General features: G+C 36.9%; 1 protein-coding gene across 7 annotated transcripts in view; it reads left to right on the plus strand.

The window, feature by feature from the left end:
• Positions 1-27559, plus strand: part of CFAP206 (cilia and flagella associated protein 206) — a 39156-nt gene that overhangs the window by 11084 nt on the left and 513 nt on the right. For all 7 annotated transcript variants that reach the window (XM_036912167.2, XM_036912174.2, XM_036912171.2 and 4 more), the window contains exons 8-12: positions 7976-8095; positions 9323-9521; positions 11098-11238; positions 21453-21646; positions 24723-24866. In XM_036912167.2, coding sequence (XP_036768062.2) covers positions 7976-8095; positions 9323-9521; positions 11098-11238; positions 21453-21646; positions 24723-24866 — 798 coding nt within the window. The remainder of the gene's footprint in view (positions 1-7975; positions 8096-9322; positions 9522-11097; positions 11239-21452; positions 21647-24722; positions 24867-27559) is intronic.

Below are 27559 nucleotides of genomic sequence, written 5' to 3' on the forward strand. Positions count from 1 at the left end.
TTACAATCAGTTTATATTGAAATGCATCTAGGTTCACAAGGTTAGAACCTCCCATTTACTTTTGTCATCTGCATATGAAAGGGATGTATCGTAAGAGAGCCTTGGGAAACTGTCACACAGGCAGTGTAAGGATGTTGTAGAGGATATCGTTCGTTATATAGTATCTTCTCACAGTTTTCAGTCATGAGTCATATTCAGCCAAGTAACTTAACAGTGTAAAATTCTCACTGAGTTCTTTCAGAGCTAGGGGGACTGTTAAGTAGAGCATGTAAGTGAAGGCTGTGGGCTCTGCCACCGCCTGCACAGATTCAGATTCTCACTTTGCCATTTACTAAGTCCGTATCCTCGAGGAAGTTGCTCGATTTCTCTGTACCTTTGTTTCCAAATCTGCAAAGTGGGGTTATTGAGCCTCTACTATGTAAGTAAGGTAGAAGAGTGTCTGGCACATAGTAAAGTAAGAGCTCAATAAATGGATGACAATGGTGATGTTGATAGTGATGATGACGCTGCTGCTGGTGTTTATTAACATCGTCAGCCTTAGCGCGTAAGCAGAACTGCTCTGAGTTCATTTTGGCAGGGGTACAAGATGAAGAACTCTTACTTTTCCAGACAGTATCTCATTTTCAAGCCCTTTGCTGCTTGTGCTACTGAGAAACTTAACTTTCTGGCCTTAGCGCTGTTATGACTGTTTGGTGCTAACTTCAGTCAAGGTCAAGATGAATTCTCCTACCTTCTGACTCTTTGCTGTTAATCAGTGTTTTTTTCTGTCTTTTTGTTTTTTAATTATTGAGTCTTCCCCCAGCAATCCACCTTACAGTTAAGGTTGACTATTATAGAATAAATATTGGTTTAATCAACATTATCTCTGGGTTATAAAATATGTCAGCTTATATTTAGCTGAGACTTCTTCCTATCTATAAAATCTATGAATATTCTTTTTTAAAGTCACATTATTTGAACAGATGCTAATATTTTTTCAAAGTATTGATTTTGATTAAAATTTTTTTTTTTGCAAGTCCTATATTTAGTTCATGTAAACATTTAAAAAGTTCAGTTATAGCCTGCATAAGATAGTGAGTTATTTTCATCAGGACTTTATTTGCTGTAGTGAACAAAATAAAACATTCTGAGAAGTAAAGGGAGGGGTGATCACAGTATCATTGACTGTCTTAGCTGAGAGAACAAAGTTCCATCCTCTGTGGGCTTTTGGAGTGCAAGGCAGTCACCAAAGAGAGAAAGCCATTTATTATTATACAAATGAAAGTTGCATTTGACACATAATATTTCTTAAAATGTATAAGTAAAGACTTCTGTTGGCTTCTCCCCCAAGCTATGTTTGCAGGGCCTATTCAAAGAATAGACAACACAGGACTTCTTGATGTTTCCTGATAATGCAAGTAAAAAAATCAATTAGATGGAATTTGTGCTTGTTTTAGACTTGTTGAAAAATGTCCATGGAAGAAAGTATGGGGAGCTGATAAATTTAAAAGGTGGGGAGGGAAGAAACATGCTGGATCATATACTTTTCCCAAGCATTTTTTTTACTGCATTATGAAAAAAATACTTAAAGTAATTTAAGTATTACTAGAGAACTGACATTATTATTTTTCACCAACAATCTCATTTGAAATATCTTTAAAAATTTTTAAATTGAAGTATACTTGGTATACAGTATTATATTGATTTTAGGTGTACAACATAGTGATTTGACAATTATATATATTATGAAATGCTCACCATGACAAGTGTAGTTACCATCTGTCACCTTACAAAATTATTATAGTATTACTGGCTGTATTCCCTATGCTTTATTTTTCATCCCTGTGACTTATTTATTTTAAAACTGGAAGTTCTTACCTCTGCCTCTTTCACATGTGCTCCCACACCCGTACCCTCTGACAACCACCAGTTTGTCCTCTGTATTTAAGTCGGCTTCTCTTTATTGTTTTTCAGATTCCACATGAGTGAAATCACAAGGTATTTGTCTTTGTCCAACTTATTTCACTTAGAATAATACCCTGTAGTTTCACCCATGTTGTTGCAAATAGCAATATGTCATTCTTTTTTATGGCTGAGTAATATTCCCCTGTGTATATATACTACATCTTCTTTATCTGTTCATCTGTTGGTGGGCATTTAGGTTTCTTCTCTTTCATGGCTATTGTAGAAAGTGCTGTGATAAATACTGTGGATGTATTTTTTGTGGATGTATCTTTTTGAATTAGTGTTTTTGTTTTCTTCAGGTAAATACCCAGCAGTGGAATTACTGGATTGTATGGTAGTTCCAATTTTGTGAAACCTCCATACTATTTTCCACAGTGGCTGCACTAATTTACATTCCTACCAACACTTGTTATTTCTTGTCTTTTTTATACTAACCATTTTGACAGATATGAAGTGATACCTCACTGTGGTTTTGATTTGCATTTCTCTGATAATTAGTGATATGGAACATCTTTTCATGTGTTTCTTATCCATCTGTGTGTCTTCTTTGGAAAAATGTCTAATCAGGTCCTTTGTCCATTCTTTAATTGGATTATTTGCTTTTTTGGTGTTGTATCAGTTCTTTATATGTTTTAGATATTAACTCCTTGTCAGATATATCATTTGCAAACATCTCCCATATTCCATCGGTTGCCTTTTCACTTTGTGATGGTTTCCTTTGTGGTGCCTAAGCTTTTTAGTGTGATGTAGTCCCAATTATTTATTTTTGCTTTTGTTTCCCTTGCCTGAGGAGATAGATCCAGAAAAATATTGCTAAGACCAATGTCCAAGAGGTTATTGCTTATGTTTTCTTTAGGGGGTTTTACAGTTTCAGGTCTTCCATTTAAGTCTTTAATCTATTTTTATTTAACCTTCTTAACAAACTTTTTAAAATATATTTTCTAATTTTGATATCATTAATATAAAATCACATGAGCAACATTGTGGTTATTAGATTTCCCCCCATTATCACATCCCCACCACATACCCCATTACAGTCACTGTCCATCAGTGCAGTAAGATGCCTCAGAGTCACTACTTTTCTTCTCTGTGCTATACTGTCTTCCCCATGCCCCCACTACAGTATGTGTGCTAATTGTAATGCTCCCTATTCCCCTTATCCCTCCCTTCCCACCCACCCTCCCCAGTGCCTTTCCTTCTGGTAGCTGTTTGTCCATTCTTGGGTTCTGCTGTTGTTTTGTTCCTTCAGTTTTTTCTTTGTTCTTATACTTCACAGATGAGTGAAATCATTTGGTACTTGTCTTTCTCTGCCTGGCTTATTTCACTGAGCATAATACCCTCTAGCTCCATCAATGTTGTTGCAAATGGCAGGATTTGTTTTCTTCTTATGGCTGAATAATATTCCATTGTGTATATGTACCACATCTTCTTTATCCGTTCATCTACTGATGGACACTTAGGTTGCTTCCATTTCTTGGCTTTTGTAAATAGTGCTGCGATAAACATAGGGGTGCATCTGTCTTTTTGAAACTGGGCTGCTGCATTCTTAGGGTAAATTCCTAGAAGTGGAATTCCTGGGTCTTTAATCTATTTTTATTTTTTATTTTTTTGCATATGGTGTGAGCAAGTGGTCCAGTTTAATTATTTTGCATATAGGTGCTTAGTTTCCCCAGCACCATTTATTGGAGAGACTGTCTTTTTCCCATTGCATCTTCTTTTCTCCTTTGTTGTACATTAATTTACCATGTAAGTATAGGTTTATTTCTAGGCTCTCTCTTTTGCTACATTGATCTATGTATTTGTTTTTGTGCCAGTATCATTCTGTTTTGATAACTATGGCTTTGTAGCATAGTTTGAAATCACGGAGTATAATACTTCCAGCTTTGTTCTTCTTTCTCAAGATTGCTTTGGCTAGATGGTGTTCCTGGACCTCAGAGCCTGAGTTTGGCCTCAAAAGAGTCTGAAACACAATTTAGACTTAATCATGAAGGAAGTTGTGTAGGAAAGAATCATCAATTTAATTACTTAGGAAGTCCTGCTGCAGCTTACTTTATCGTAATAATCCCCTTTAAGTTTAAATCAGTGTGGAAATGCCTTCAGTTAAAAAATTGAATCCCATCTGATATCAGAGCATTCATACTGGAGAGAAAACATGAATTTACTGAATGTGGGAGAACTTTCACATTGGACAACTCATTATATGTAGAGGTCAAACTGGAGAGAAACCCTGTGCTTCTAAGAAATACTGAAAAGCCTTTAGCTAGATGACAAATCTCACTGAGCAGAAAAAAATTCATACTGGAAAGAAACTAGTGAATGGAACAAAACTTCACTGAGTATTAGAAAATTTATACTTGGAGGAAAAGCTTTGTGCTGAGTATGATAAAATTCTCTCTCCAATCTTATCCCTCACTCTACATTTGAAATGCTGTACACAGAGAAGCCCTACAGTGTAAAAAATGTGCAGATACCTTCAGCCAAAAGTAAATCTTCATTCATCAAAAAATTCATACTGGAGAGAAACCTTATGAATATGGGAAAGCTTCCATTCAGATGTCACACCTCAGTCAGCAGAGAATTTTTAGTGGGGAAAACCCCTTTGCCTGTAAGGTATGTGGGAAAGTCTTCAGCCACAAAATCTTACTGAGCATGAGCATTTTCTTGAGAGTGAGATACCTTTGAATATAATGAATGAGGAAAAGCCTTCAGCCAAAAGCAGTATGTCATTAAACATCTGAACACCCATACTGGAGAGAAGCTTTTTGAATGTAATGAATGTGGAAAATCCTTCAGCCTGCTGGAAAACCTCCTTACCCCTCAGAAAATTCACACTGGAGAGAAACCCTTTGAATGTAAGGATTGTGGAAAGGCATTCATTCAGGAGTCAAACCTCATCATACCTCAAAGAACTCAATATGAGATAGAAGCCCTTTCTTTGTAAGAGGTGTGGAAAAACCATCAGTGGCATATCAAACCTCACTGAACATGAGAAAATTCATATTGGAGAGAAACTCTTTAAAGGTAGTGAATGTGACAAAACTTTTGGCCAGAAGTACTTCATAAAACATCAAAATATTCACAGTGGAGAGAAACCCAATGAATGTAATGAATGTGGAAAAGTCTTCCCTCAATGAACATCACTTACTGTACACATGAGAATTTATTCCAGTGATAAACCTTGTGAATGCAATGTATGTGGAAAAGCCTTGTCTCAAAGTTCATTTTTTACCATGCATGTAAGAAGCCGTACAAGTGAGAAATTCTATTGTAATGAATGTTGGAAAGCTTTCTCTCAGTTCTCAGCCCTTGTTCTGCCTTTAAGAATACACACAGGTAAGAAGCTTGTCAACATAGTGAATGTGGGAAAGTTTTCAGCCAGAAGTCACACCACAGTAGACACCAGAAAAGTCATGCTCATTAAAAGCCTTGTGAATATCTTGAAAGTTGGAAAGCTTTCATCAAGAATTTACATCTCTTGGCACATCAGAAATAATCATTCTGAAGGAAAGCATCACAAATGAGGGAAACAAAAGCTAAAAACTTATGGGACACCAGAGAATTTATACTGAAGAGAAAGACATTTATATGATAAAATACTGTACCCAATAAACCTAGTGGCCCAGGTAATGCTGAAACTATAGTTACTAAAATTGGAAATGGAAGACATGCTTGTAATCATTGCTGTCTACATAAGTTTGGAGATCTTTATCAGTGTAACAAGAAAAATAAGTTGCAAGTATTGGGAAGGAAGAGACTTCTATGGTATTGAGTTGGTAGAACAGAAGAGATTCTGGAAACATATACAGTTATTAGAATTTAGAATATGGTAGAAATGGCTTCAGGAGGTGAAAAGGTAATGGGAGCATTTAAAAAATGATTTGGAGGCAATTTGTTCTCCAAAGGGAAAAAAATAGACCATGAACTATATACAGAGGTAAGATCCAAGGGGATTAAAAAACAGGAATATGAAAAAGCTATATACTAAAATAGTTATGACCTTGGGAGTAAGGAAACTTTCCTTATAGTGAGCACAAAAATACCTAGCAATTCTATGCCAAATTTGTATTCTTAGGAAATATGTACCAGGCTATTTACTATGGCATGATCTCTAGTATTCCAAAATTGGACACTAAATGCCCACCAGGAACAAAATGGAAAATACTTACAGTGGAATGAATACTGTATGTGTGAGAGGTAACAAATGAGATCTACATGTATTACAGAGAAAAATCTCAAAAATAATGTTGAGGAGGAAATGAAATTGCAGAATGACATATACGATGACATTTTATACTTTTCTTTATTCTTAAATTTTTCTCAAAATTAATGGGGGTGAGGAAGGAAACACTGTACCTATAGAAATTGTGTTCTAATGGATTCATTCATAATTAAATACTAAACTTTTTATAGAAAACATTTCTACAATCCTATCAATGATGAGTGGATGGACTTGCTCTCTTATGTAATATGAAATTATTAAAATTAAAAATGACAGCATAATTTAAAAAAAGATTGCTTTTTCTATTTGGGGTGTTTTGTGGTTGCATACAAGTTTCAGTATTGTTTGTTATATTTCTTTGAGAAATGCCATTGGAATTTTGACAGGGCATTGAATTTGTAGGTTTCTTTGGATAGTGTGAACATTTTAACAATAATATTACAGTCCATGAGCACAGAATAGCTTTGCATTTGTTTGTAAGGCCTGACATTACAACGAAAACTTCTATATGGTTGTGAACAAGTTTTATTTATTTGTTTTTTGTAAAATGTAAACAGAGTGTTCTAGGACATTTATCAGGAAACAATCAAGAAGCTCTGTGTGCCTTGCAAACAGCTTGGGAGAGGAGGTCTAGAGTATCCTCAACTTTAGGTTTGAAGAAGTATTACGTGTTGAATGTAACTTTTACTTTGGAGAACATATGCAGATTTATATCTGTTCCTTGTTGCTGCTGCACAAATCTAAAAATACTTTAAGGACTGCATTCCTAAAACAAAATAACAAAGGAGGAAAGCTCTGGGAGGTAGTCAAGAAACCCATTAAAAAGGACAGATAATATATAGGAGAATGAAGCAAGAAAAGAGGAAATGCTTAAAGAGTAGTATCGGTAAAATTAAAATAGGATACATATTACATTGTGAATAAAACATTTTATTAGTTGAAATAAAGTAGTAATATTTGAAATTTACTATCAAGTAATTATTTTTGTCACTTAAAAATAATTAGTAAAGCATATAGTTAGGCTATAGATATCTGAAAACTCAAATACACTTTTTTCCTCTTCAAGTAAATGTCACTCTTTTACACTGTACTGATAAACTCATATCACTGTCATTTCTAAGATGTTCACATCTTAGGCAGTACAATATAATGGGTAAGAAGTGGGCCCTGAGATCAGATAGTTTGGGTAGAATCATGATTCTACCCTTTATAAGCTGTATATTTGGGCAATTAATTTTCTATACCTTGGTTTTCTCTTTTATATTTATCCCTTTTTGTACTTATAAGATTTTAATATGTGCTTACCACATAGTAAGAATAAATTATTTCAGATTCAGCATTTAACATCCTATTTTCAAATTACTGTCATATCAGAAATAGTTTTTCTTTCAATGCTATGATTTTTAAGATTTTCTGCATTTTTAATGTAATTTTAAAAAATATTGGTATCAAAATAGTTCTCAGAAGAAACCTCATTAATTTTATCATTAAGGAATGGGAAAATAACAGCTTTATAAAGGTGTATCATAGGACCTACTTGGGAATGCAATTACACTGAATATAAAAGAATACTGTAAGATGTATACTGAAAGTATACATTTGAAAAAAATTACAGCCATTAGGTTTCAAAAGGTCATCTACCCAAGAAATATTTCTGGAGCACTATCCTTATACCAGTTCTGTTCTTGGTGTTCAGAATAACATGGAGAACAGAATATGTTCAGGGACTTTGGGGAGCAGGAAGGCTTAAACACATATGATTTTTGTAATGAAATTATAAAAATATTAATGAAAATTATGTTGTTTTCACAGTCGGATATAATTACCTGTGCTCAAGAAGTAGAAATGATGATAAAGCAGTTAGGAGCTCAACTAGAACAATTAAAAATGACTGTAAAGTCAAAGGCAGCCATCCCAACATCACAAGTCTTTGTAAGTTTTTGTCATCCACTTTGATCTTGTTTAAGGGTGAATATACTTTTGAGTCCTACAAAACTGAATCATACATAGTGATAATTATATTTCATTATTAAAAATATTTGTTATCAAATACATTTGATCTTGTTCTTTATAAGATCAAGTTGATCCTGTTTTTTATGGTTATTTTGCAGTTATAGTATAAATTTGATGATATGATTCCTTGGTAAGAATTGCTCTAAAGGAAATGCAGATATATATTCTAATAAGCATAATATTGGTATTGGCTGTGGCAACAAAAATAATCCATAGTGCAGTGTTGCAAATGTGTTTACAGTAACTGTTTAGAAACTGCCCCCAGGAAAGAGGTGATAGTACTTTTATCTTCTGAAAAGACGTAATAATCACTTTGACAGGCGTGCACTTAGACTGACTCTATCTGCACCATCTTATGGGCAAACCTGGTAGCCCCAAAGAGGTATATAAAATGCATATGCAGTATTTCATAGAGCGTTTTGAGGCTTTGATAATTTTCTGTAATCATTCCCAATGTTCGACTTTAAAAATCAAGAAACAAAAGACGAATTTGTTTCATTTATAAGTAAAGCCTGATTAATTTTTGTGTTGTCAGTTCTGTAAGTCGTGACCCTCAAAATGAACAAAAAATATTTTATCTCGCTGACCTAAAATCTGTTAGTTACAGCTCACAAGACATGCCCCAAGGTAGATTTCTAGACTTCCAGGTTCTTTTGAATCATGATTGAGTTAGATAAATCTAATTATAATGAGTCATATTTAGCTTTTTAAAGAATATAATAAGGTAATTTCCCTTTGAGATTTTGAGGGCAAGTCTCCATAAATCTTTCTTAGGTGATCAAATGTGTTTGGCTTTTTTGAATAAATTAACTTTATGACAATCATACCAAAATAAGATGCTGTGAAATAAAATACATGTTTATTTTCTCATAATTTATGAGTCCAATTTCCATCTAGATTCTGTTGTCTAATATCATGAGAGTTTTACTTGTTTTAAGAGTTAATTTCCTTGTATTTAATAAATGTTTTACTGTGCATATTTTATTATTAGTGGGGTCGGAGACTGTCCCCACATTGAAATAATAAAACATATTCTCTTGGGGAAAAAAGAACTTCTTTACAAGTGAAAATTTATACTTATTTTTAAGAATACAGTGATTTGTAATTTTAATGAAGTTATATTTTAAACAATTTTTTTTTCTTCAGCCCACCTTCATTGCACTTTCCAATCTGTGGACGAGCTTTCAGGATGAAACTGTTTTGATTAGTGTCCTCAGTAGTTTAACTGCTCACCTTGAGCCATTTCTGGGCAGTCATGAACTACTCTTCCCTGAGAAAATAATGCAGAATCTTCTTGATGGAGTGACTGTGAAAACTGATGTGTGTAGAATCAGAGAACACATGGGTAATAGAAATCATCATGTTCTCTTCTTAAAATTATCTCTCATCACTCTTTTAAAATTGTCATGTTATATTTTTCTGATGAAGTATTAAACATCTTTCTTGATTATAGGAGTACTAATGTTCATTGTGGAAAATATGGAAAACAGAAAATATTTAAGCTGAATATCTTATTATCCAGCAATGGCCATTCCTAATATTAGTGCTTTGGTTAACAATGATTTTCTGTACTTATATGATTCTGCTGTAGTCTTAGTGATTTTGTTATTGATTTGTAGTACAAAAGGATAGAATTCCTTGCTATATTTGTTGCAAATAAAGCTCCATTTCTTTGGAATGCTATTTGTTGTACATCTACCTTAGATTCAGGTCGAACTTTATAAATAAATTTTATCCCCATAAAATTGATCATATTTTAGGCCCTGTAAGAGATGCATTGATTCTTAGGAAGGCTGTCTTTATCAGTAAAGTTCTTTTTACTCTTTTGGTCTAGCTTAGTAAAGGCAACTTAAAATTCATGAGAAATATCAAAATAGAGTCTGGGACTTGAGTAGTTGCCTTTTTAAAAAAGAAAGCTTATCCAGAAAATGAAATGAGATAATTTGCTCTCTAAATTTCCTTTTCAAATTCTATTTTTGTAAAAGTGGAAAATACAAATGTAGTGGTAATTTCCATTTTTAAGTAATTAGAATACATAAAATCTGAAAAGTAAACCAGAGAGACTCAAAGCATTCTTCCAGTAAAAGTTTTTCCCACTCGTTTCATTTTATTCAAACAGCAAATCTATGCAAATACTAAATTAAATAGAAAAGTTAAAGTCACTTCAACCGTAGATATTAAACTCAGCCATACTGGCAAGACAGTTTACTTGTAACCTCTTAGATTTAGATGTGTCATTCCCCACCATATATCAGAACTTTTATTCATGAGGACACTATCAAGTTACTGCCCCAATGAACTGGGAGACCCAGTGTTCTCCTGAAAGAGTTTAAGTCACACTTGCCACATCTCATCACTGTTTCAGGCTTCAGGAATATCGTGAAAAAAGAGGGAAGGTTTATTTTCTTCGAAGTATGCATTTACTTCTAGCTGTAGCCATAAGGTCATTTGTTGGCATCTGCTATGTGGACGTAGTGCCACACACAGATGTTGAGTTAAGACTGTGAAAGCCAAGAACCTTGGGGATCTATGTTTTAGGAATACATGGTTTTAATTATGTAAAAAAATTCCATCAATTTTCTTATCAAATATAAATAGGTAAACCAACACTAGGAAGAATTTTTTAAAGCATAAAGAACAGAAATTGTATGCCTTGTTCTCAAAAACTAAGTTCCTAAGAGATATTTCCTTGAATCATTCTGCTCAGAATATTCTCAACTGTCTCAAGAAGCCTTGGTCTAGTATATGAGCATCATATTCAAAGTATTTTGTCACCTCATATATTATCAAGAGCTACACCATCTTCAATGAAGTTGATGTCTTCTATTTTAGTCACATAGCAGCCAGTGTCTTCTGCTTAGTTCCTTGGGTTGTTTACTTTTTTCATTGAATAATGTTTTCCATGTCCTCTTTCATTTTAGAAGATAGAGTACATCCTGAGGATTTCAGAAAAGTAGAATGGCTTTTCCCAGAAACAACAGCAAATTTTGAAAAATTGCTAATTCAGTATCGGGGCTTTTGTGCTTACACATTTGCCACAACAGATGGTCTTCTCCTTCCAGGTATGTCATTAGAAATTGTATTGCTTCCTCTTGCCCATTTTTTTCTTTAAATTTAAAGTGCTGTCATTTTCACGTACTTATTCACTGCTTAAAACTTTATGGAATCTGATGGTGAACTAAGAAAGGATCTACGAAGATGATCCAGAGAAAGTCTTCATCTTTTAAGTGCCCACAGGATATAATCTGGTAAACATACATAACCAAGAATTAAAGAATAAGTGATTAGTGACAGAATGTGTGTATATTGAAATGTGGATGCTATATATCATAAAAGGGAGATGACTCATCTGTCCAGTAGAGGATTCCAGAAATGTCACATATTATTACTAAAATATATATCACCTTCCAAAGTAATTACTTGACAGAGGAACACCAATTTGAAGAGTTTACTAAGAAATATGTCACTTTGTGGTAGCATTCCATTAATATAGGTCAGAATTTCTGTACAAGTCAGATCCCTCTAAGGAAATGGCCAATAATTTATCAAGTAAAATTCTGAAGTGCATATTGCTATAGCTTTTCCAAAACAAAGTCAGTCAGAAGTTGAGATGCAGTAAATTATTATCCAAAAAGTGCTGTGTGAATTGGGGATGAAAAGTTAGCTAGAGCTAGAATGAAAACTTTTTTTTTTTTAATTGAAGGGTAGTTGACAACAGTATTGCATTACATTAGTTTCAGGTGTACAACACAGTGCTTCAACATTTATATACATGATAATTCTAGGTACCAGGTATCACCATACCAAGTTGTTACAATATTTTGACTATATTCCTTATGCTATACATTACATCCCGGTTACTTATTTATTTTACAATTGGAAGTGAGTTTATATATATATATATATATATATATATATATTTTGTGAGGGCATCTCTCGTATTTATTGATCAAATAGTTGTTAACCACAATAAATTTCTGTATAGGGGGGTCAATACTCAATGCACAATCATTAATCCACCCCAAGCCTAATTTTCGTCAGTCTCCAATCTTCTCATGCATAACAAACAAATTCTTACATGGAGTACAAATTCTTACATAGTGAATAAGTTACATGGTGAACAGTACAAGGGCAGTCATCACAGAAGCTTTCGGTTTTGTTCATGCATTATGAACTATACACAGTCAGTTCAAATATAAATATTCATTTGATTTTTAAACTTGATTTATATGTGGATACCACATTTCTCTATTATTATTATTTTTAATAAAATGCTGAAGTGGTAGGTAGATACGAGATAAAGGTAGAAAACAGAGTTTAGTGTTGTAAGAGAGCAAATGTAGATGATCAGGTGTGTGCCTGTAGACTATGTGTTAATCCGAGCTAGACGAGGCAATAAACATCCATGTATGCAGAAGATTTCTCTCAGAACATGAGGGGGGAGGTTCTAAGCCTCACCTCTGCTGCTCCCCATTTTCTCACCACATGGCCCCCTGCGACTGTGCCTGTCTTAGGTTGTTCCTCCCTTGAGGAGTCTTACCCGTCTCTGGCTAACCAGTCAACTTCCGGGGCCATACAGGGAAATGTAAAGTTGGTAAGTGAGAGAGAAGCCTTATTGTTTGAAAAGGTTAGCTTTTTACTTCTTTGCATATTTATACCCTGTGGCTTCTATGCCCAGCATTTGTCTTGAGGTGTCTTTACCACTTGGAAGAATTATGATACTCGGTAAATTCGACATGTGGCACGAGTTCTATTTAAAGGTTGTGATTAGGAAGGAAGAAGAAAAGCTATAGAAGTAGCAGGCAGAAGAAAACCTGGGAAGATTGATTATTTCTTTGACATATCTTCTTGTAGAGTAACTTCAGCATGGATAGGTTTTAAACTACTAATTAAATTGTGCACACACATTAACATAATAGGAATATAGTTACCTAACCAAAGCATACCTGTAATTACCAGCCATCTCCAGTGAAACCAAGAAAACCAGTTAGGCACCTTAGGCATTTGTGAAAACTTATCTATGATATGGTGGATATTGTCCGACTGAACTTAAACAGTCTGAGAGAATTCAGATAATCTAGAACAACCCATTCCTGGGGACTGTTCATATCCCGTATGTTCTTTTAACGATAAATAGTCTGTGGTTGTAAGATTTTGGAGTACTACAATTTGCACTTCTCCTAATTCTTGGTTGAGTTCCATCAGTATAGATCCAGTCCAATTTTTGTTTTACTGTATGCACAGGCCAGCTTAGATATCTCCTTCATCATTCCCATGGCAAGTCCAGGAACTGGTGGGATGAGTGCATCTACACCTGTGACAGTGCGTGGATCTTTGTTGGAGTTTTTTTTTTTTGCTGATCATCTTCTGGCATGAGTCTTCCAGAGAGTGCTGATGTTGGAAGTTCTTTTTCATATCGTATCTTAGTTCATTTTCAGGGTAGCCAAATTAGGCTTTGATCCTCTGTATAAACACAAACAGACCCTTTGCCTACACTTTTATATGCCCTTTATATCATTGTGTAGAACTCATTAGAGGTCACCACATAGGAAATGCTTTTTTTTTTTTTTAATCATTAATCTACACTTATATGACGAATACTTTGTTTACTAGGCTCTCCCCTATACCAGGTCCCCCCTATATACTCCTTTACAGTCACTGTCCATCAGCGTAGCAAACTGTTGTAGAATCACTACTTGTCTTCTCTGTGTTGTACAGCCCTCCCCTTTCTCCCACCCCACTATGGATGCTAATCTTAATACCCCTCTTTTTCTGCCCCCCTTATCCCTCCCTACCCACCCATCCTCCCCAGTCCCTTTCCCTTTGGTACCTGTTAGTCCATTCTTGAGTTCTGTGATTCTGTTGCTGTTTTGTTCCTTCAGTTTTTCCTTTGTTCTTATATTCCACAGATGAGTGAAATCATTTGGTATTTCTCTTTCTCTGCTTGACTTGTTTCACTGAGCATAATACCCTCCAGCTCCATCCATGTTGCTGCAAATGGTAGGATTTGCCCTTTTCTTATGGCTGAGTAGTATTCCATTGTGTATATGTACCACATCTTCTTTATCCATTCATCTATCGATGGACATTTAGGTTGCTTCCAATTCTTGGCTATTGTAAATAGTGCTGCGATAAACATAGGGGTACATTGGTCTTTCTCATACTTGATTGCTGCATTCTTAGGGTAAATTCCTAGGAGTGCAATTCCTGGGTCAAATGGTATGTCTGTTTTGAGCATTTTGATGTACCTCCATACTGCTTTCCACAATGGTTGAACTAGTTTACATTCCCACCAGCAGTGTAGGAGGGTTTCCCTTTCTCCACAGCCTCGCCAACATTGGTTGTTGTTTGTCTTTTGGAGAGCAGCCATCCTTACTGGTGTGAGGTGATACCTCATTGTAGTTTTAATTTGCATTTCTCTGATAATTAGCGATGTGGAGCATCTTTTCATGTGTCTGTTGGCCATCTGTATTTCTTTTTTGGAGAACCGTCTGTTCAGTTCCTTTGCCCATTTTTTAATTGGGTTATTTGTTTTTTGTTTGTTGAGGCGTGTGAGCTCTTTATATATTCTGGAAGTCAAGCCTTTATCGGATGTGTCATTTTCAAAGATATTCTCCCATACTGTAGGGTTCCTTTTTGTTCTATTGATGGTGTCTTTTGCTGTACAGAAGCTTTTCAGCTTAATATAGTCCCACTTACTCATTTTTGCTGTTGTTTTCCTTGCCCGGGGAGATATGTTCAAGAAGAGGTCACTCATGTTTATGTCTAAGAAGTTTTCGCCTATGTTTTCTTCCAAGAGTTTAATGGTTTCATGGCTTACATTCAGGTCTTTGATCCATTTTGAGTTTACTTTTGTATATGGGGTTAGACAATGGTCCAGTTGCATTCTCCTACATGTAGCTGTCCAGTTTTGCCAGCACCATCTGTTGAAGAGACTGTCATTTCGCCATTGTATGTCCATGGCTCGTTTATCAAATATTAATTGACCATATATGTCTGGGTTAATGTCTGGATTGTCTAGTCTGTTCCATTGGTCTGTGGCTCTGCTCTTGTGCCAGTACCAAATTGTCTTGATTACTATGGCTTTATAATAGAGCTTGAAGTTGGGGAGTGAGATCCCCCCTACTTTATTCTTCTTTCTCAGGATTGCTTTGGCTATTCGGGGTCTTTGGTGGTTCCATATGAATTTTTGAATTATTTGTTCCAGTTCATTGAAGAATGTTGCTGGTAGTTTCATAGGGATTGCATCAAATCTGTATATTGCTTTGGGCAGGATGGCCATTTTGACGATATTAATTCTTCCTAGCCACGAGCATGGGATGAGTTTCCATCTGTTAGTGTCCCCTTTAATTTCTCTTAAGAGTGACTTGTAGTTTTCAGAGTATAAGTCTTTCACTTCTTTGGTTAGGTTTATTCCTAGGTATTTTATTTTTTTTGATGCAATTGTGAATGGAGTTGTTTTCCTGATTTCTCTCTCTGTTGGTTCATTGTTAGTGTATAGGAAAGCCACAGATTTCTGTGTGTTGATTTTGTATCCTGCAACTTTGCTGTATTCCAATATCAGTTCTAGTAGTTTTGGGGTGGAGTCTTTAGGGTTTTTTATGTACAGTATCATGTCATCTGCAAATAGTGACAGTTTGACGACTTCTTTGCCAATCTGGATTCCTTGTATTTTTTTGTTTTGTCTGATTGCCGTGGCTAGGACCTCCAGTACTATGTTAAATAACAGTGGGGAGAGTGGGCATCCCTGTCTAGTTCCCGATCTCAGCGGAAATGCTTTCAGCTTCTCGCTATTCAATATAATGTTGGCTGTGGGTTTTTCATAGATGGCCTTTATTATGTTGAGGTACTTGCCCTCTATTCCCATTTTGCTGAGAGTTTTTATCATGAATGGATGTTGAACTTTATCAAATGCTTTTTCAGCATCTATGGAGATGATCATGTGGTTTTTGTCTTTCTTTTTGTTGATGTGGTGGATGATATTGATGGACTTTCGAATGTTGTGCCATCCTTGCATCCCTGGGATGAATCCCACTTGGTCATGGTGTACGATGGTTTTGATGTATTTTTGAATTCGGTTTGCTAAAATTTTGTTGAGTATTTTTGCGTCTACGTTCATCAGGGATATTGGTCTGTAGTTTTCTTTTATGGTGGTGTCTTTGCCTGGTTTTGGTATTAGGGTGATGTTAGCTTCATAGAATGAGTTTGGGAGTATCCCCTCCTCTTCTATTTCTTGGAAAACTTTAAGGAGAATGGGTATTATGTCTTCCCTGTATGTCTGATAAAATTCCGAGGTAAATCCATCTGGCCCGGGGATTTTGTTCTTTAGTAGTTTTTTGATTACCGCTTCAATTTCGTTGCTGGTAATTGGTCTGTTTAGATTTTCTGTTTCTTTTTGGGTCAGTCTTGGAAGGTTGTATTTTTCTAGGAAGTTGTCCATTTCTCCTAGGTTTCCCAGCTTGTTAGCATATAGGTTTTCATAGTAGTCTCTAATAATTCTTTGTATTTCTGTGGGGTCCATCATGATTTTTCCTTTCTCGTTTCTTATACTGTTGATTTGTGTTGACTCTCTTTTCCTCTTAATAAGTCTGGCTAGAGGCTTATCTATTTTGTTTATTTTCTCGAAGAACCAGCTCTTGGTTTCATTGATTTTTGCTATTGTTTTATTCTTCTCAATTTTCTTTATTTCTTCTCTGATCTTTATTATGTCCCTCCTTCTGCTGACCTTAGGCCTCATTTGTTCTTCTTTTTCCAATTTCGATAATTGTGACATTAGACCGTTCATTTGGGATTGCTCTTCCTTTTTTAAATATGCTTGGAGTGCTATATACTTTCCTCTTAAGACTGCTTTTGCTGTGTCCCACAGAAGTTGGGGCTTAGTGTTGTGGTTGTCATTTGTTTCCATATATTGCTGGATCTCCATTTTGATTTGGTCATTGATCCATTGATTATTTAGGAGCGTGTTGTTTAGCCTCCATGTGTTTGTGAGCCTTTTTACTTTCTTTGAAGAGTTTATTTCTAGTTTAATGCCTTTGTGGTCTGAAAAGTTGGTTGGTAGGGTTTCAATCTTTTGGAATTTACTGAGGCTCTTTTTGTGTCCTAGTATGTGGTCTATTCTGGAGAATGTTCCATGTGCACTTGAGAAGAATGTGTATCCTGTTGCTTTTGGATGTAGAGTTCTGTAGATGTCTATTAGGTCCATCTGTTCTAATGTGTTGTTCAGTGCCTCTGTGTCCTTACTTATTTTCTGTCTGGTGGATCTGTCCTTTGGAGTGAGTGGTGTGTTGAAGTCTCCTAGAATGAATGCATTGCATTCTATTTCCTCCTTTAGTTACAATTAATATTTGTTTCAGGTATGTTGGTGCTCCTGTATTGGGTGCATATATATTTATAATGGTTATATCCTCTTGATGGACTGAGCCCTTTATCATTATGTAATGTCCTTCTTTGTCTTTTGTTACTTTCTTTATTTTGAAGTCTGTTTTGTCTGATACGAGAATTGCAACACCTGCTTTCTTCTCTCTGTTGTTTGCTTGAAATATCTTTTTCCATCCCTTGACTTTAAGTCTGTGCGCGTCTTTGGGTTTGAGGTGAGTCTCTTGTAAGCAGCATATGGATGGATCTTGCTTTTTTATCCATTCTATTACTCTGTGTCTTTTGATTGGTGCATTCAGTCCATTTACATTTAGGGTGATTATTGAAAGGTATGAATTTATTGCCATTGCAGGCTTTAAGTTTGTGGTTACCAAAGGTTTAGGGTTAGCTTCTTTACTATCTTACTGTCTAACTTAACTCGCTTGTTGAGCTATTATAAACACAGTCTGATGATTCTTTATTTCTCTCCCTTCTTATTCCTCCTCCTCCCTTCTTCATATGTTGGGTGTTTTGTTCTGTGCTCTTTTTAGGAGTGCTCCCATCTAGAGCAGTCCCTGTAGGATGCCCTGTAGAGGTGGTTTGTGGGAGGCAAATTCCCTCAACTTTTGCTTGTCTGGGAATTGTTTAATCCCTCCTTCATATTTAAATGATATTCGTGCTGGATACAGTAGTCTTGGTTCGAGGCCCTTCTGTTTCATTGCATTAAGTATATCATGCCATTCTCTTCTGGCCTGTAGGGTTTCTGTTGAGAAGTCTGATGATAGCCTGATGGGTTTTCGTTTGTAGGTAACCTTTTTTTTCTCTCTGGCTGCTTGTAATACTTTGTCCTTGTCTTTGATCTTTGCCATTTTAATTATTATGTGTCTTGGTGTTGCTCTCCTTGGATCCCTTGTCATGGGAGTTCTGTGTACCTCTGTGGTCTGAGAGGCCATTTCTTCCCCTAGTTTGGGGAAATTTTCAGCAATTATTTCTTCAAAGACATTTTCTATCCCCTTTTCTCTCTCTACTTCTTCTGGAATACCTATGATTCTTATATTGTTCCTTTTAGTTTGGTCACACAGTTCTTTTAAAATTCTTTCATTACTGGAGATCCTTTTATCTCTCTCTGCATCAGCTTCTCTGCGTTCCTGTTCTCTGTTTTCTAGTCCATTAATGGTCTCTTGCATCTCGTCCATTCTGTTTTGAAGTCCTTCCAGAGCTTGTTTTATTTCTGAATTCTCCTTCCTTAGTTCTTGCATATTTCTCTGCAAGTCCATCAGCATGGTTATGACTTTTGTTTTGAATTCTTTTTCAGGTAGACTGGCTAAATCTATCTCCCCAGATTCCTTCTCAGGGGAAGATGTAGCAGATGCCGAAGCTGTCTGGGTTAGTCTTGTCTGGATCATATTTTTTTGCCTTTTCATGTTGACAGGTGCTATTGACTGTCAGCTGGGAGGGCCAAAATTTTCACTTGCTACTGGCCTTTCTTTACTGGGACAACTCCGACCCCTAGTGGCTTGTGTTGGGTAATTGCGTGTAGACTGGGTCTTTGTGTCTTGCCTGGCGGGAATGGAGAAATTTCCCTTTCTGTGGGCGGAATTTGTCTCAGGCTGCTTCTCTGCTTTCGCAGCGCCCGGTGGGGTGATGGATGGGGGGGCTGCTTGACTGTTTGCCTCTGTGAGGGGTCTCAGAGCTGTTGCCCAGGGGGTTAGTGCACCCGGTTTTCCCTGTAATTTCCAGCTGCTGTACTGTGACCTGGGTTGTTTCCGTCAAGCTGTTAAGTCCCTGTCCCTTTAAGACTTTCAAAAAGCCCCCGCTTTTCTTTGTCACAGGGGCATCAGCTTCAGCACCCGCTCAGAGGTCTTACTCCCTGTTCCCCCAGTATCCAGGGCCCCCTGGGCATGTACTGTGTCTGCGCTCTGGCCCGGATGGCTGGGGCTGGGTGTTCGGCAGTCCTGGGCTCCGTCTCCCTCCCGCTCTGCCTATTGTTCTCCCGCCGGGGGCTGGGGTGAGGGGCGCTCGGGTCCCGCAGGGCCGGGGCTTGTATCTCATCCCCTTCACCAGTCGCTGGGTTCTCGCTGGTGTAGCTGCAGTCTGGCCACTGTCCTGCGTCTTCTGGTCTCTCTTTTAGGGCTAGTTGTGTTTGTTGTATTTTCAAAAGTATATATGTTTTTGGGAGGAGATTCCCACTGTCCTACTCACGCCACCATGTTGGCTCCGCCTCTCGAATGAAAACATTTTGACAAGATTGTTTCTTATTTACACCACTGACCTCCTCCTTCCTCTTCTTCTTTCTGTTATTTCTTTTGTTATGTTTCACAGTTGGGTATTACTCATTTTCATTACAAAGAATTGTTGGAATTGTGCGTATCTACCGTCTAGAGAACACACACGATAACTCGTATTTTATGGTATTAGATTTTGTATAATGGGAATAGGAGAAGGTTATGACTGGGAATGGCGAGAACAGTGTTCTGAGGCCCCTGAGGGTCCCTGAAACGGCGGAGAAACGAGCCGTGAAGTAAAAAGCGATGGAATACAGATGGTTTCTTTCTTTCTTTAGTCTTTTCCTTCCTCCCTCCCTTCCCTCCTTCCTTCTTTCTTTCCTTTTTTTCATACATCAGAAGGGAAAGGATTAAAAAAGATGCAAACAGAGCTGACAGAGGTGGCAAGGTGTGGGGGAAAAGCTGCGGGCGAGGACTCAGGAGGGCCTGCTTTCCAGTCCCAGTTGTTCCTTCAGCAAATCTCCTGCCTCCTGTGGACCTCAGTTTCCCTGTCTCCCCCTAAAAGGTCTGTGTGGTCCCACCTACTTCCAGTAACTTTGATTGTAAGAAAGAGGGAGAAACAGAAAGGCAGAAGGGCTTGTGGGCTGTGGGTTTCAGGATCCTCTCAGCTAGTCCTCATTTCTGTTGGCTACATTATTTCCACTTTGTACATTGTTTTTCTGGACAGCAGCCAACTGCACCCCCTCAGAGACATTCTCTAAGACTCCCCTCCTTCCATTCGGAGCTGCAGACCCGGCTCCGGCTGACCAGTCCAGTCCTCCTCAGATGGCCTCACTGACCTCATTGCCCACCCCCCTGTCCCTTGCTCATGACTCAGCCTCACTGGCCTTCTTGCTCTTGAACATTTCAAGCCCGCTTTCACTCCAGAGCCTTGGACTTCCTAGTCCCTCGACTTGGAGAGCTCTCTCCCCCCAGGTAGTCACGTACCTGGCTTCCTCATTTTATGCAGCTTTCCCTGATCACCAATTTAAAATACGCACCCTTCTTCCTTTGACTATGTGTTTAACCTGTTTTTGTTAAATGTTTTTTCGGTAGCACCAATGGTTTTCTGGCCTATGGTATATTCACTGATTTGTTGAGAGCAGGGAAATTGTTTTCTTCTGTATCCTCAGTACCAAGAACAGGGTCAGTAAATATTTGTTGAATAAATGAAAGAGTAAGACAGTATTACTGTTACCTGTATAATTTCCACAAACTGTGACTATTTAATAAGCCATATTTCACATAGTATCTTTTCCCAGTGGAAATACTTTGTAACATGCAAATTTGCATTTTGGAAAAGACATATCATTTTGGTGGTTCTTAATAGAATTATTTAAAAAATAATGCTTATATTTAAAAATCCTGTCACATGACTAAGTGGCTTCTCATTAAAGATTTTTAAACACCTTATATCTGTGTAGTGAAATACATAAAATCATACTTTAAAATTTTAAATAAATAAAGTTAATTTAATATGAATTTCAAATAAACTATAATTTAACAAAATATATAATTTAAAATGGATAATTGTAACATTTTACCAAAACAATAAACATGAGTGATATGTTAAAAGTGTAATAATATAGGGAATGTAACACACCCATAGAATCACTTACTGTTTCATGCCTACCTCAGTTCCTTTCCTTTATTTGTAGGAAACCCAGCAATTGGAATTTTGAAATTTAAAGAAAAGTATTATACTTTCAATACCAGAGATGCTGCATATTCATTTGCAGAAAATCCAGATAATTACATTGATTTAATTAGAGAAAAGGCCAAAAAAAATGCAGAATTAATTCAGCTACTGGAACTCCATCAACAGTTTGAGACCCTCATTCCATATTCTCAGGTAAGCAGAGTTGGTATTTAAAGAACTTATGACATTTAAAAGTGTAGTTAATTAAAAAGTTTGTTGTCGAGTGGTTCCCAAGTTCAGGCAGAGACAGGGTCAGATGAGGCCCTTTTACAGGGTAACTGAAAGGGACTCGGTCTGAAGATAGAAGCTAATGAAATCCACAGAGTAATGAAAATGAGATAAGGAGTCAAAGTGATGAATTAGACTGGAAAAATCTGAAAGAGAAAGACTACGTTTAGTTAAATGATTGAAACTACAGTATTTCCTTATCTAAAATTGAAGAAGCTCAGCGCAGATAACATAGGTGATGACTTACTTTGGTGTAAATCATTTGCCAGGTTTAAATCGAAATAGTCTGAAAAGCCACCAAATGGATCTGAGGGTGTTTTTATTTGTATGTTGGCACCTATTCATTAATTCATGTAGCAGAACAGATCGTGCCTGAGCCACTTACTGTGTGCCAGCCAGGCACTATTCTTGGCACAGGGCATTCAGCAGTGAGCGAAATGACAACTGTGCCTGCATGGGGCTCACATCCTACCTTATATTCTTCTCATTTTCCTCTTCTCTGTGTCTCATTTTTATTGTTTACCTTTTAATTGCTCTTTCGGTATCTTCTTTCTTGCTCAGTTGCTCTGTTTTAGATACACTAAAAAACCTGAAATACATGGTTTAAAATGTTTTGTGTTTGTTATTTTTATCAACATTTTGACTGTGAAGCTGGTGGGTTTGGGGACAGCTGTCCAGATTGGCAGGGACCCAAGCAGTGGCTGGTAAGAGGCTGGTCAGGCTGGGGACAGTGAGCACAGAGGACAGTCTGAACCCTTGGGCAAGAAGACTGAGAACGAGTTAAGACAAAGTGGGTGAAGGTGGGGGGCAGCACCGACCCTGGATGGCTCGGCGGATGCTCTTGCTCCGACATCATGCTGCCAGTCTTTCGACATGACTTCCTGCTGCCCTTTCGGGTGAGGCGAATCTCCAGAGCATTCTGCATTTCTCCAGAGACACTGGCCTGGTCTGTTTGGGGTCCTGTATGTGGGCCAGGTGGGAAGCCCAGGATTTTTAGCTCAACTGAGAGGTTATTCTCAAAATGATTGGACTGATTTAACTCCAGTCATAGGGTTTTTCACTTACCCATAATCCTGCTAGCACTTGCTAGTACCTGGGTTTATAATTTTTGCTAATGTGGTAAATTTAAAATGGTGTCTCATTATTGTTTTATTGTAAATTTTTCTGATAGTAAAGTTCAGCATCTCTTCCCACATCTATTACCTATTCAGGGGTCCCTTTCTGTGCACTGGCTATTCATAGCTTTTGCCACTTTTTTTTTTTTTCCTAAACTATTCTTTCTGTCTTTGACTTGTTGATGGGCAGGTGTTTCTTGTCTTTGGTAAGTATTAATCCTTTATCAGATATACAAGTTGCAAGTGCTTTGTCCATATTGTCAACTGTTAGCCTTATCAGTTGCATCTTCATTGAAAACACATCTTTAATTTTGATGTAGTCATATTCATAAAATTTTCTCTTTAAAGATTGTGCTTTTTGAAATCCCTCACTGTGTCTTAAGGTTATTCTGTTCCATTTTCTTCCTTTTTAATTTATTTACATTTAGGTCTTTAGTCCATTTGGAGATAATGAAGAATCTAATTTTACTTCATGTAATGGGCCAGTTTTCCTAACATCATTTACTAATAATGTATGGTTATTAATAATGTATTTCCCACTAAATATGATGCCACCTTCATTGTGTTAGCAGTGCTCATATGATACTGGTTTGTTGCCAGGATCTTGTCCACTCCACTAGCCAATTTGTCTATCTCTATGCTGATACTATACTGTTTTAATTACTAATGGTTTGTAATATATTTTCTTACCTGATAGGGCAACGCCTTCCCTTCACCTTTTATTTTTTCAAAATTGTCTTAGGTATTCATGCATGGATATGTATATATGTCCTTGTAAATTTGTTAATGAATTTGCTAAGCTCCCCCCAAAATCTTATTGAGATTTTTAGCTGGAATTGCATTAAAATGATAAAATAACTTGTGGGGGAACTTGTATGTTTATTATACCGGGTTGTCCCATCCATAAAAATGATCATTTGCTTATTTTTTTTTTTAACCATTGGTAGTTTCATTGATAATGCTTTAATAAGACTTAATAGATTTAGTTATATTTTATACTCTGCCTACTTCTAAAACAGTATGTGAGATAACTTTTTAAAAAGCACAATTTTGATAAAAGTAAAAGGCCAAAAAGGAAAAACTACATGGGGGAAATATGTCCCACTCATTTTAGGTAAGTAACTATAATCTTTAATTGGAAAATATTTATACAAGCCAAAGGGCATATAAAATGTAACACTGTATAAAAATAATAAAAATCAAACACTCATGTATCCATCACCTATAACAAGAAAATGAACATTACTGTATCTCAGAGATCCCTCTGTATCTCTTTCCAATCTCATTCTTTTCTCTTACCCAAGGCTGTAAGTACCTGCTCCAGCAGTTCCATATATAACATAATTATATCTTGTTTAGCCTTGAATTGCTGAATTCTTAATAGTTGAATAGTGAATAGTTGAATAGTGAGTTTCTGGTGCCCAGGCAGAAAATCAACATCTCCAACTCAAACAAAACCATCCTGGAAAATATGTTTGCATATATGAGCTTAAAATATATCCTGAAGATGTTCCAATATATTAAACAAATGTGATTTATACTTAATATTTAATAGCTGTTTTAAACTTCTATCCATTTCCTACAAAGTATTCACTTAATGCTACCAACTGTGAAAATTGGAGAGGGGTGTTTGACTTGGTAATGAGTAACATTAGGTTTTCCCCTTCCAAAATACACCTCCTACATTAAGTTCACAAAACCAGACACAAAGCCACAATGCTTTGGAAAATAATTACATTTAGCTCACTAACTATGGGCTTATTTTTTCTCTGCTGGTATTCACAAGTATATCTCATGCTCAAATTTTTTTTCTAATCATATTTTTAGTTATCTGTAAATGATGTTTATTTTTTACAAACATTAATTATAAAACTCCATTTCTTTAGATGAAAGATGTTGACAAACAGTATATAAAACCAATTACTAAGTGTGAAAGTAGCACACAGACAGATACACACATACTGCCACCAACAATTGTGAGATCATATGAGTGGAATGAATGGGAGTTAAGAAGAAAAGCTATAAAACTGGTTTGTAACAATATTTGCTAAAGCTGTTTATAGGTTGGGAATTTTAATGTTTTGCTATTCATGGACTTGCTAAGTTATTTATATAGAATAATGAGTTGTACATAGTTCTTTGCTAACAGAAAAATAATTAGCATAACTTATAATTTGCCAGCTTTACATAATTTAAAATTTGCCAATTTTACATTGTAAGATTATTATAATACTAATATTAAGCATGCATAGACATACAGTAGTAGCATGAACTATTCTCAAGTCCTATCATCCTGTAACTACAACAGTGGTAGTTGCTCTCTCTCTGTTGATCAATCTATATAACAGTTTTGATTTGTAGTGCTAATCTATGAGGTGCTAGTTTACCAAGCCCTCCCAACATCCCCCAATCATTTACGGTATCCTCAGAAAAAGAGCAGACCATTACTGCTGTTATTTCCTGAATATTGTCCCCCATGTCAGTCTGTCCTCACTAGACACTGAACTCTCTCATCCCTGATTCTAGTACCTTAATCACAATAGGTGCCTTCCTTTAAAGCCTGTCTTTAAAATTCTCATCCCTGTCTGACTCCCTGCAGTTTCCCCCCCTCACCCTCTTCATAGGATCTTGTCATTTTAAAGAAGAAATATTTATAGTATAAACGAAACAAACTCTTTGTCCATTTCTTTAACTGAAATCCAGTGTGGATATAAGCGAAGACCGCCCAAATGAGAGCAGAGGCTATTTATTCCAAGCTGGTTAGAGCCGGGGAGTTAGCCACCCTCACTTGAGTTTGGTAGAGACTCCGAAGCAGGCAGAGGGACCGGGAAGCTTACAGTGGAGAAGAGAAGGCTTCAGGCGGGCCCTGACCGGAGGCTAACATGGGCGACTGGAGGTGGCCCGACCCGGAGCAGGTGAGCATATTCGGCGCTCTCTGCTTGGTCCTCGCTGGAAGGTGGGAACAGGGAAAAAACAATAGAAAAGCTGGCCAAGTCCTGACTGTTCTGCTACAGCTGCAGAGTTTGTGGGTCACAGTTCTATTGTCATAGAAGGTCGTCTTTGTTTATCTAGTCCGGCAGCCTTTTCGCAAACCACATCATTTCCTTGTCTGTGGCAGCGTTTCAGTGCCCTGATTTCCTAGGGATGAGGAAGGATCTGCTTCTCGGTGTATTTTTCAGGTCATTGTTCTATTAGCATTCCTGTCAGTTTCTCTCCTGTAATTCATGAAGCTCCATCCCTCACTTTCTTTTCTATTATGTAGTAAACTCGCTTGAGCTCATCAGATAGATACTGGGTAACATATATATCCCACTACTTTGTTTTTCAGGAGCTGAATGACACTGATACACTAAAAATATTTCTGTAGTGGTATAACAGAAGTGAAATAAAAATTCAACTACATTGACTTAGCTGACATTTTGAGGTGGCCTTGAGATACAAATAGGGAAAGGAAAAGAGGTGCATGATGCGGTGGGTAGGATATGAAAGGTAGATGTGACAGCATAGGTCTAGAAAGGAAATGTTAAATGAGAATGGGCTGCACTTCATACCGACTGAGCCCTCTCATCATTCCTCAACCTTTCCCTCATTTTGATTCCCACCAGAGGCCCAGCTATCCCCTATCACCATGTTGAATGCCAGCTCCCCTGTATTACCACCACAACTCGTTGGTAAGAACAAGCCGAGTCTATTATTTAAAACCACAGGGGAAACCACCGCAGTAGGACCTCGGTGGTGTCTCGGATGAGGAGTGGCAGGGTCAGAATTTATTGAAAATTTGAAGTTTGGTTGAAGGTAGGGTCTTTCAGTGCCAGGAGCAGGCCAGGCAGCGGGATGGGGGCTTAAACTGGATCGGGAGAAGATCGTGGAAAAGCAGCCCACTACTGATGGGAAGAGCAAGGTGACGGTTTATGAGGCAGGGATGCGCAGTCTCAGGGCTCAGGCTGTGTGCTGATGCTTATTACTGCTGTGCAGTTGATGCATCTTTCAGGATGGTCTGTAATGGACAGTCAGGTTACTTGCTTTGGCAAGAGTCTCTTGGAATAGTAAAATTATGCTAATGGAGACATGGAATAGTAAAGTCATATTAATGTAGACAGTAAGATGTGTGTGTGGGGGGCAACAGTTTCATTCTCACATCACCTGTTCTCTCTCTAACTCCTGCTCTCCTTAACTCACATGCTCTAATTCCTTTTGAATTTTTTCTTGCAACTTCACCATAACTTAGCAATTCCTGTTCTCCTTTTTATAAGCTCCTCCTTGCTTCCCAGCCCGATTAATCTGTTTTAACTTTATGTTTACCAGTAATACTTAAAAGGAGTCAGCAGAATGTAGAATAATGTAAAATAATCTGAAAACAATAGGATCTTTTATATTAAAAGACTTGGGTGAAGCCCATTTTAAAAAGACAATGGAAATCTTAAAAATCTGCTTTTTAAAAAATACATCAAGTGTGGTGGAAAAATCCAAGCTATATGAATCTCAAAGAATAATAATGAAGGAATTAGAAGATTGTATTAATAAATATTTGCTCTCACTACATAATTTTGAATCTGTATGTTCTTTCTTTTGGTCCATTTTCAACATTTTACATATTTTTCTACTTGGCAAAGGCTATTTATTTTCTGTTATGTTCTGTATTTTCTAATGTTTGATGTTTTGTAGAAAAATGCTATGTTGTAGGACTAATTTCTTTATGGATTGAGAAAAAAGATCAGGCAGA

Source organism: Manis pentadactyla, chromosome 12, assembly GCF_030020395.1.
Source record: "Manis pentadactyla isolate mManPen7 chromosome 12, mManPen7.hap1, whole genome shotgun sequence".
Lineage (NCBI taxonomy): Eukaryota > Metazoa > Chordata > Mammalia > Pholidota > Manidae > Manis > Manis pentadactyla.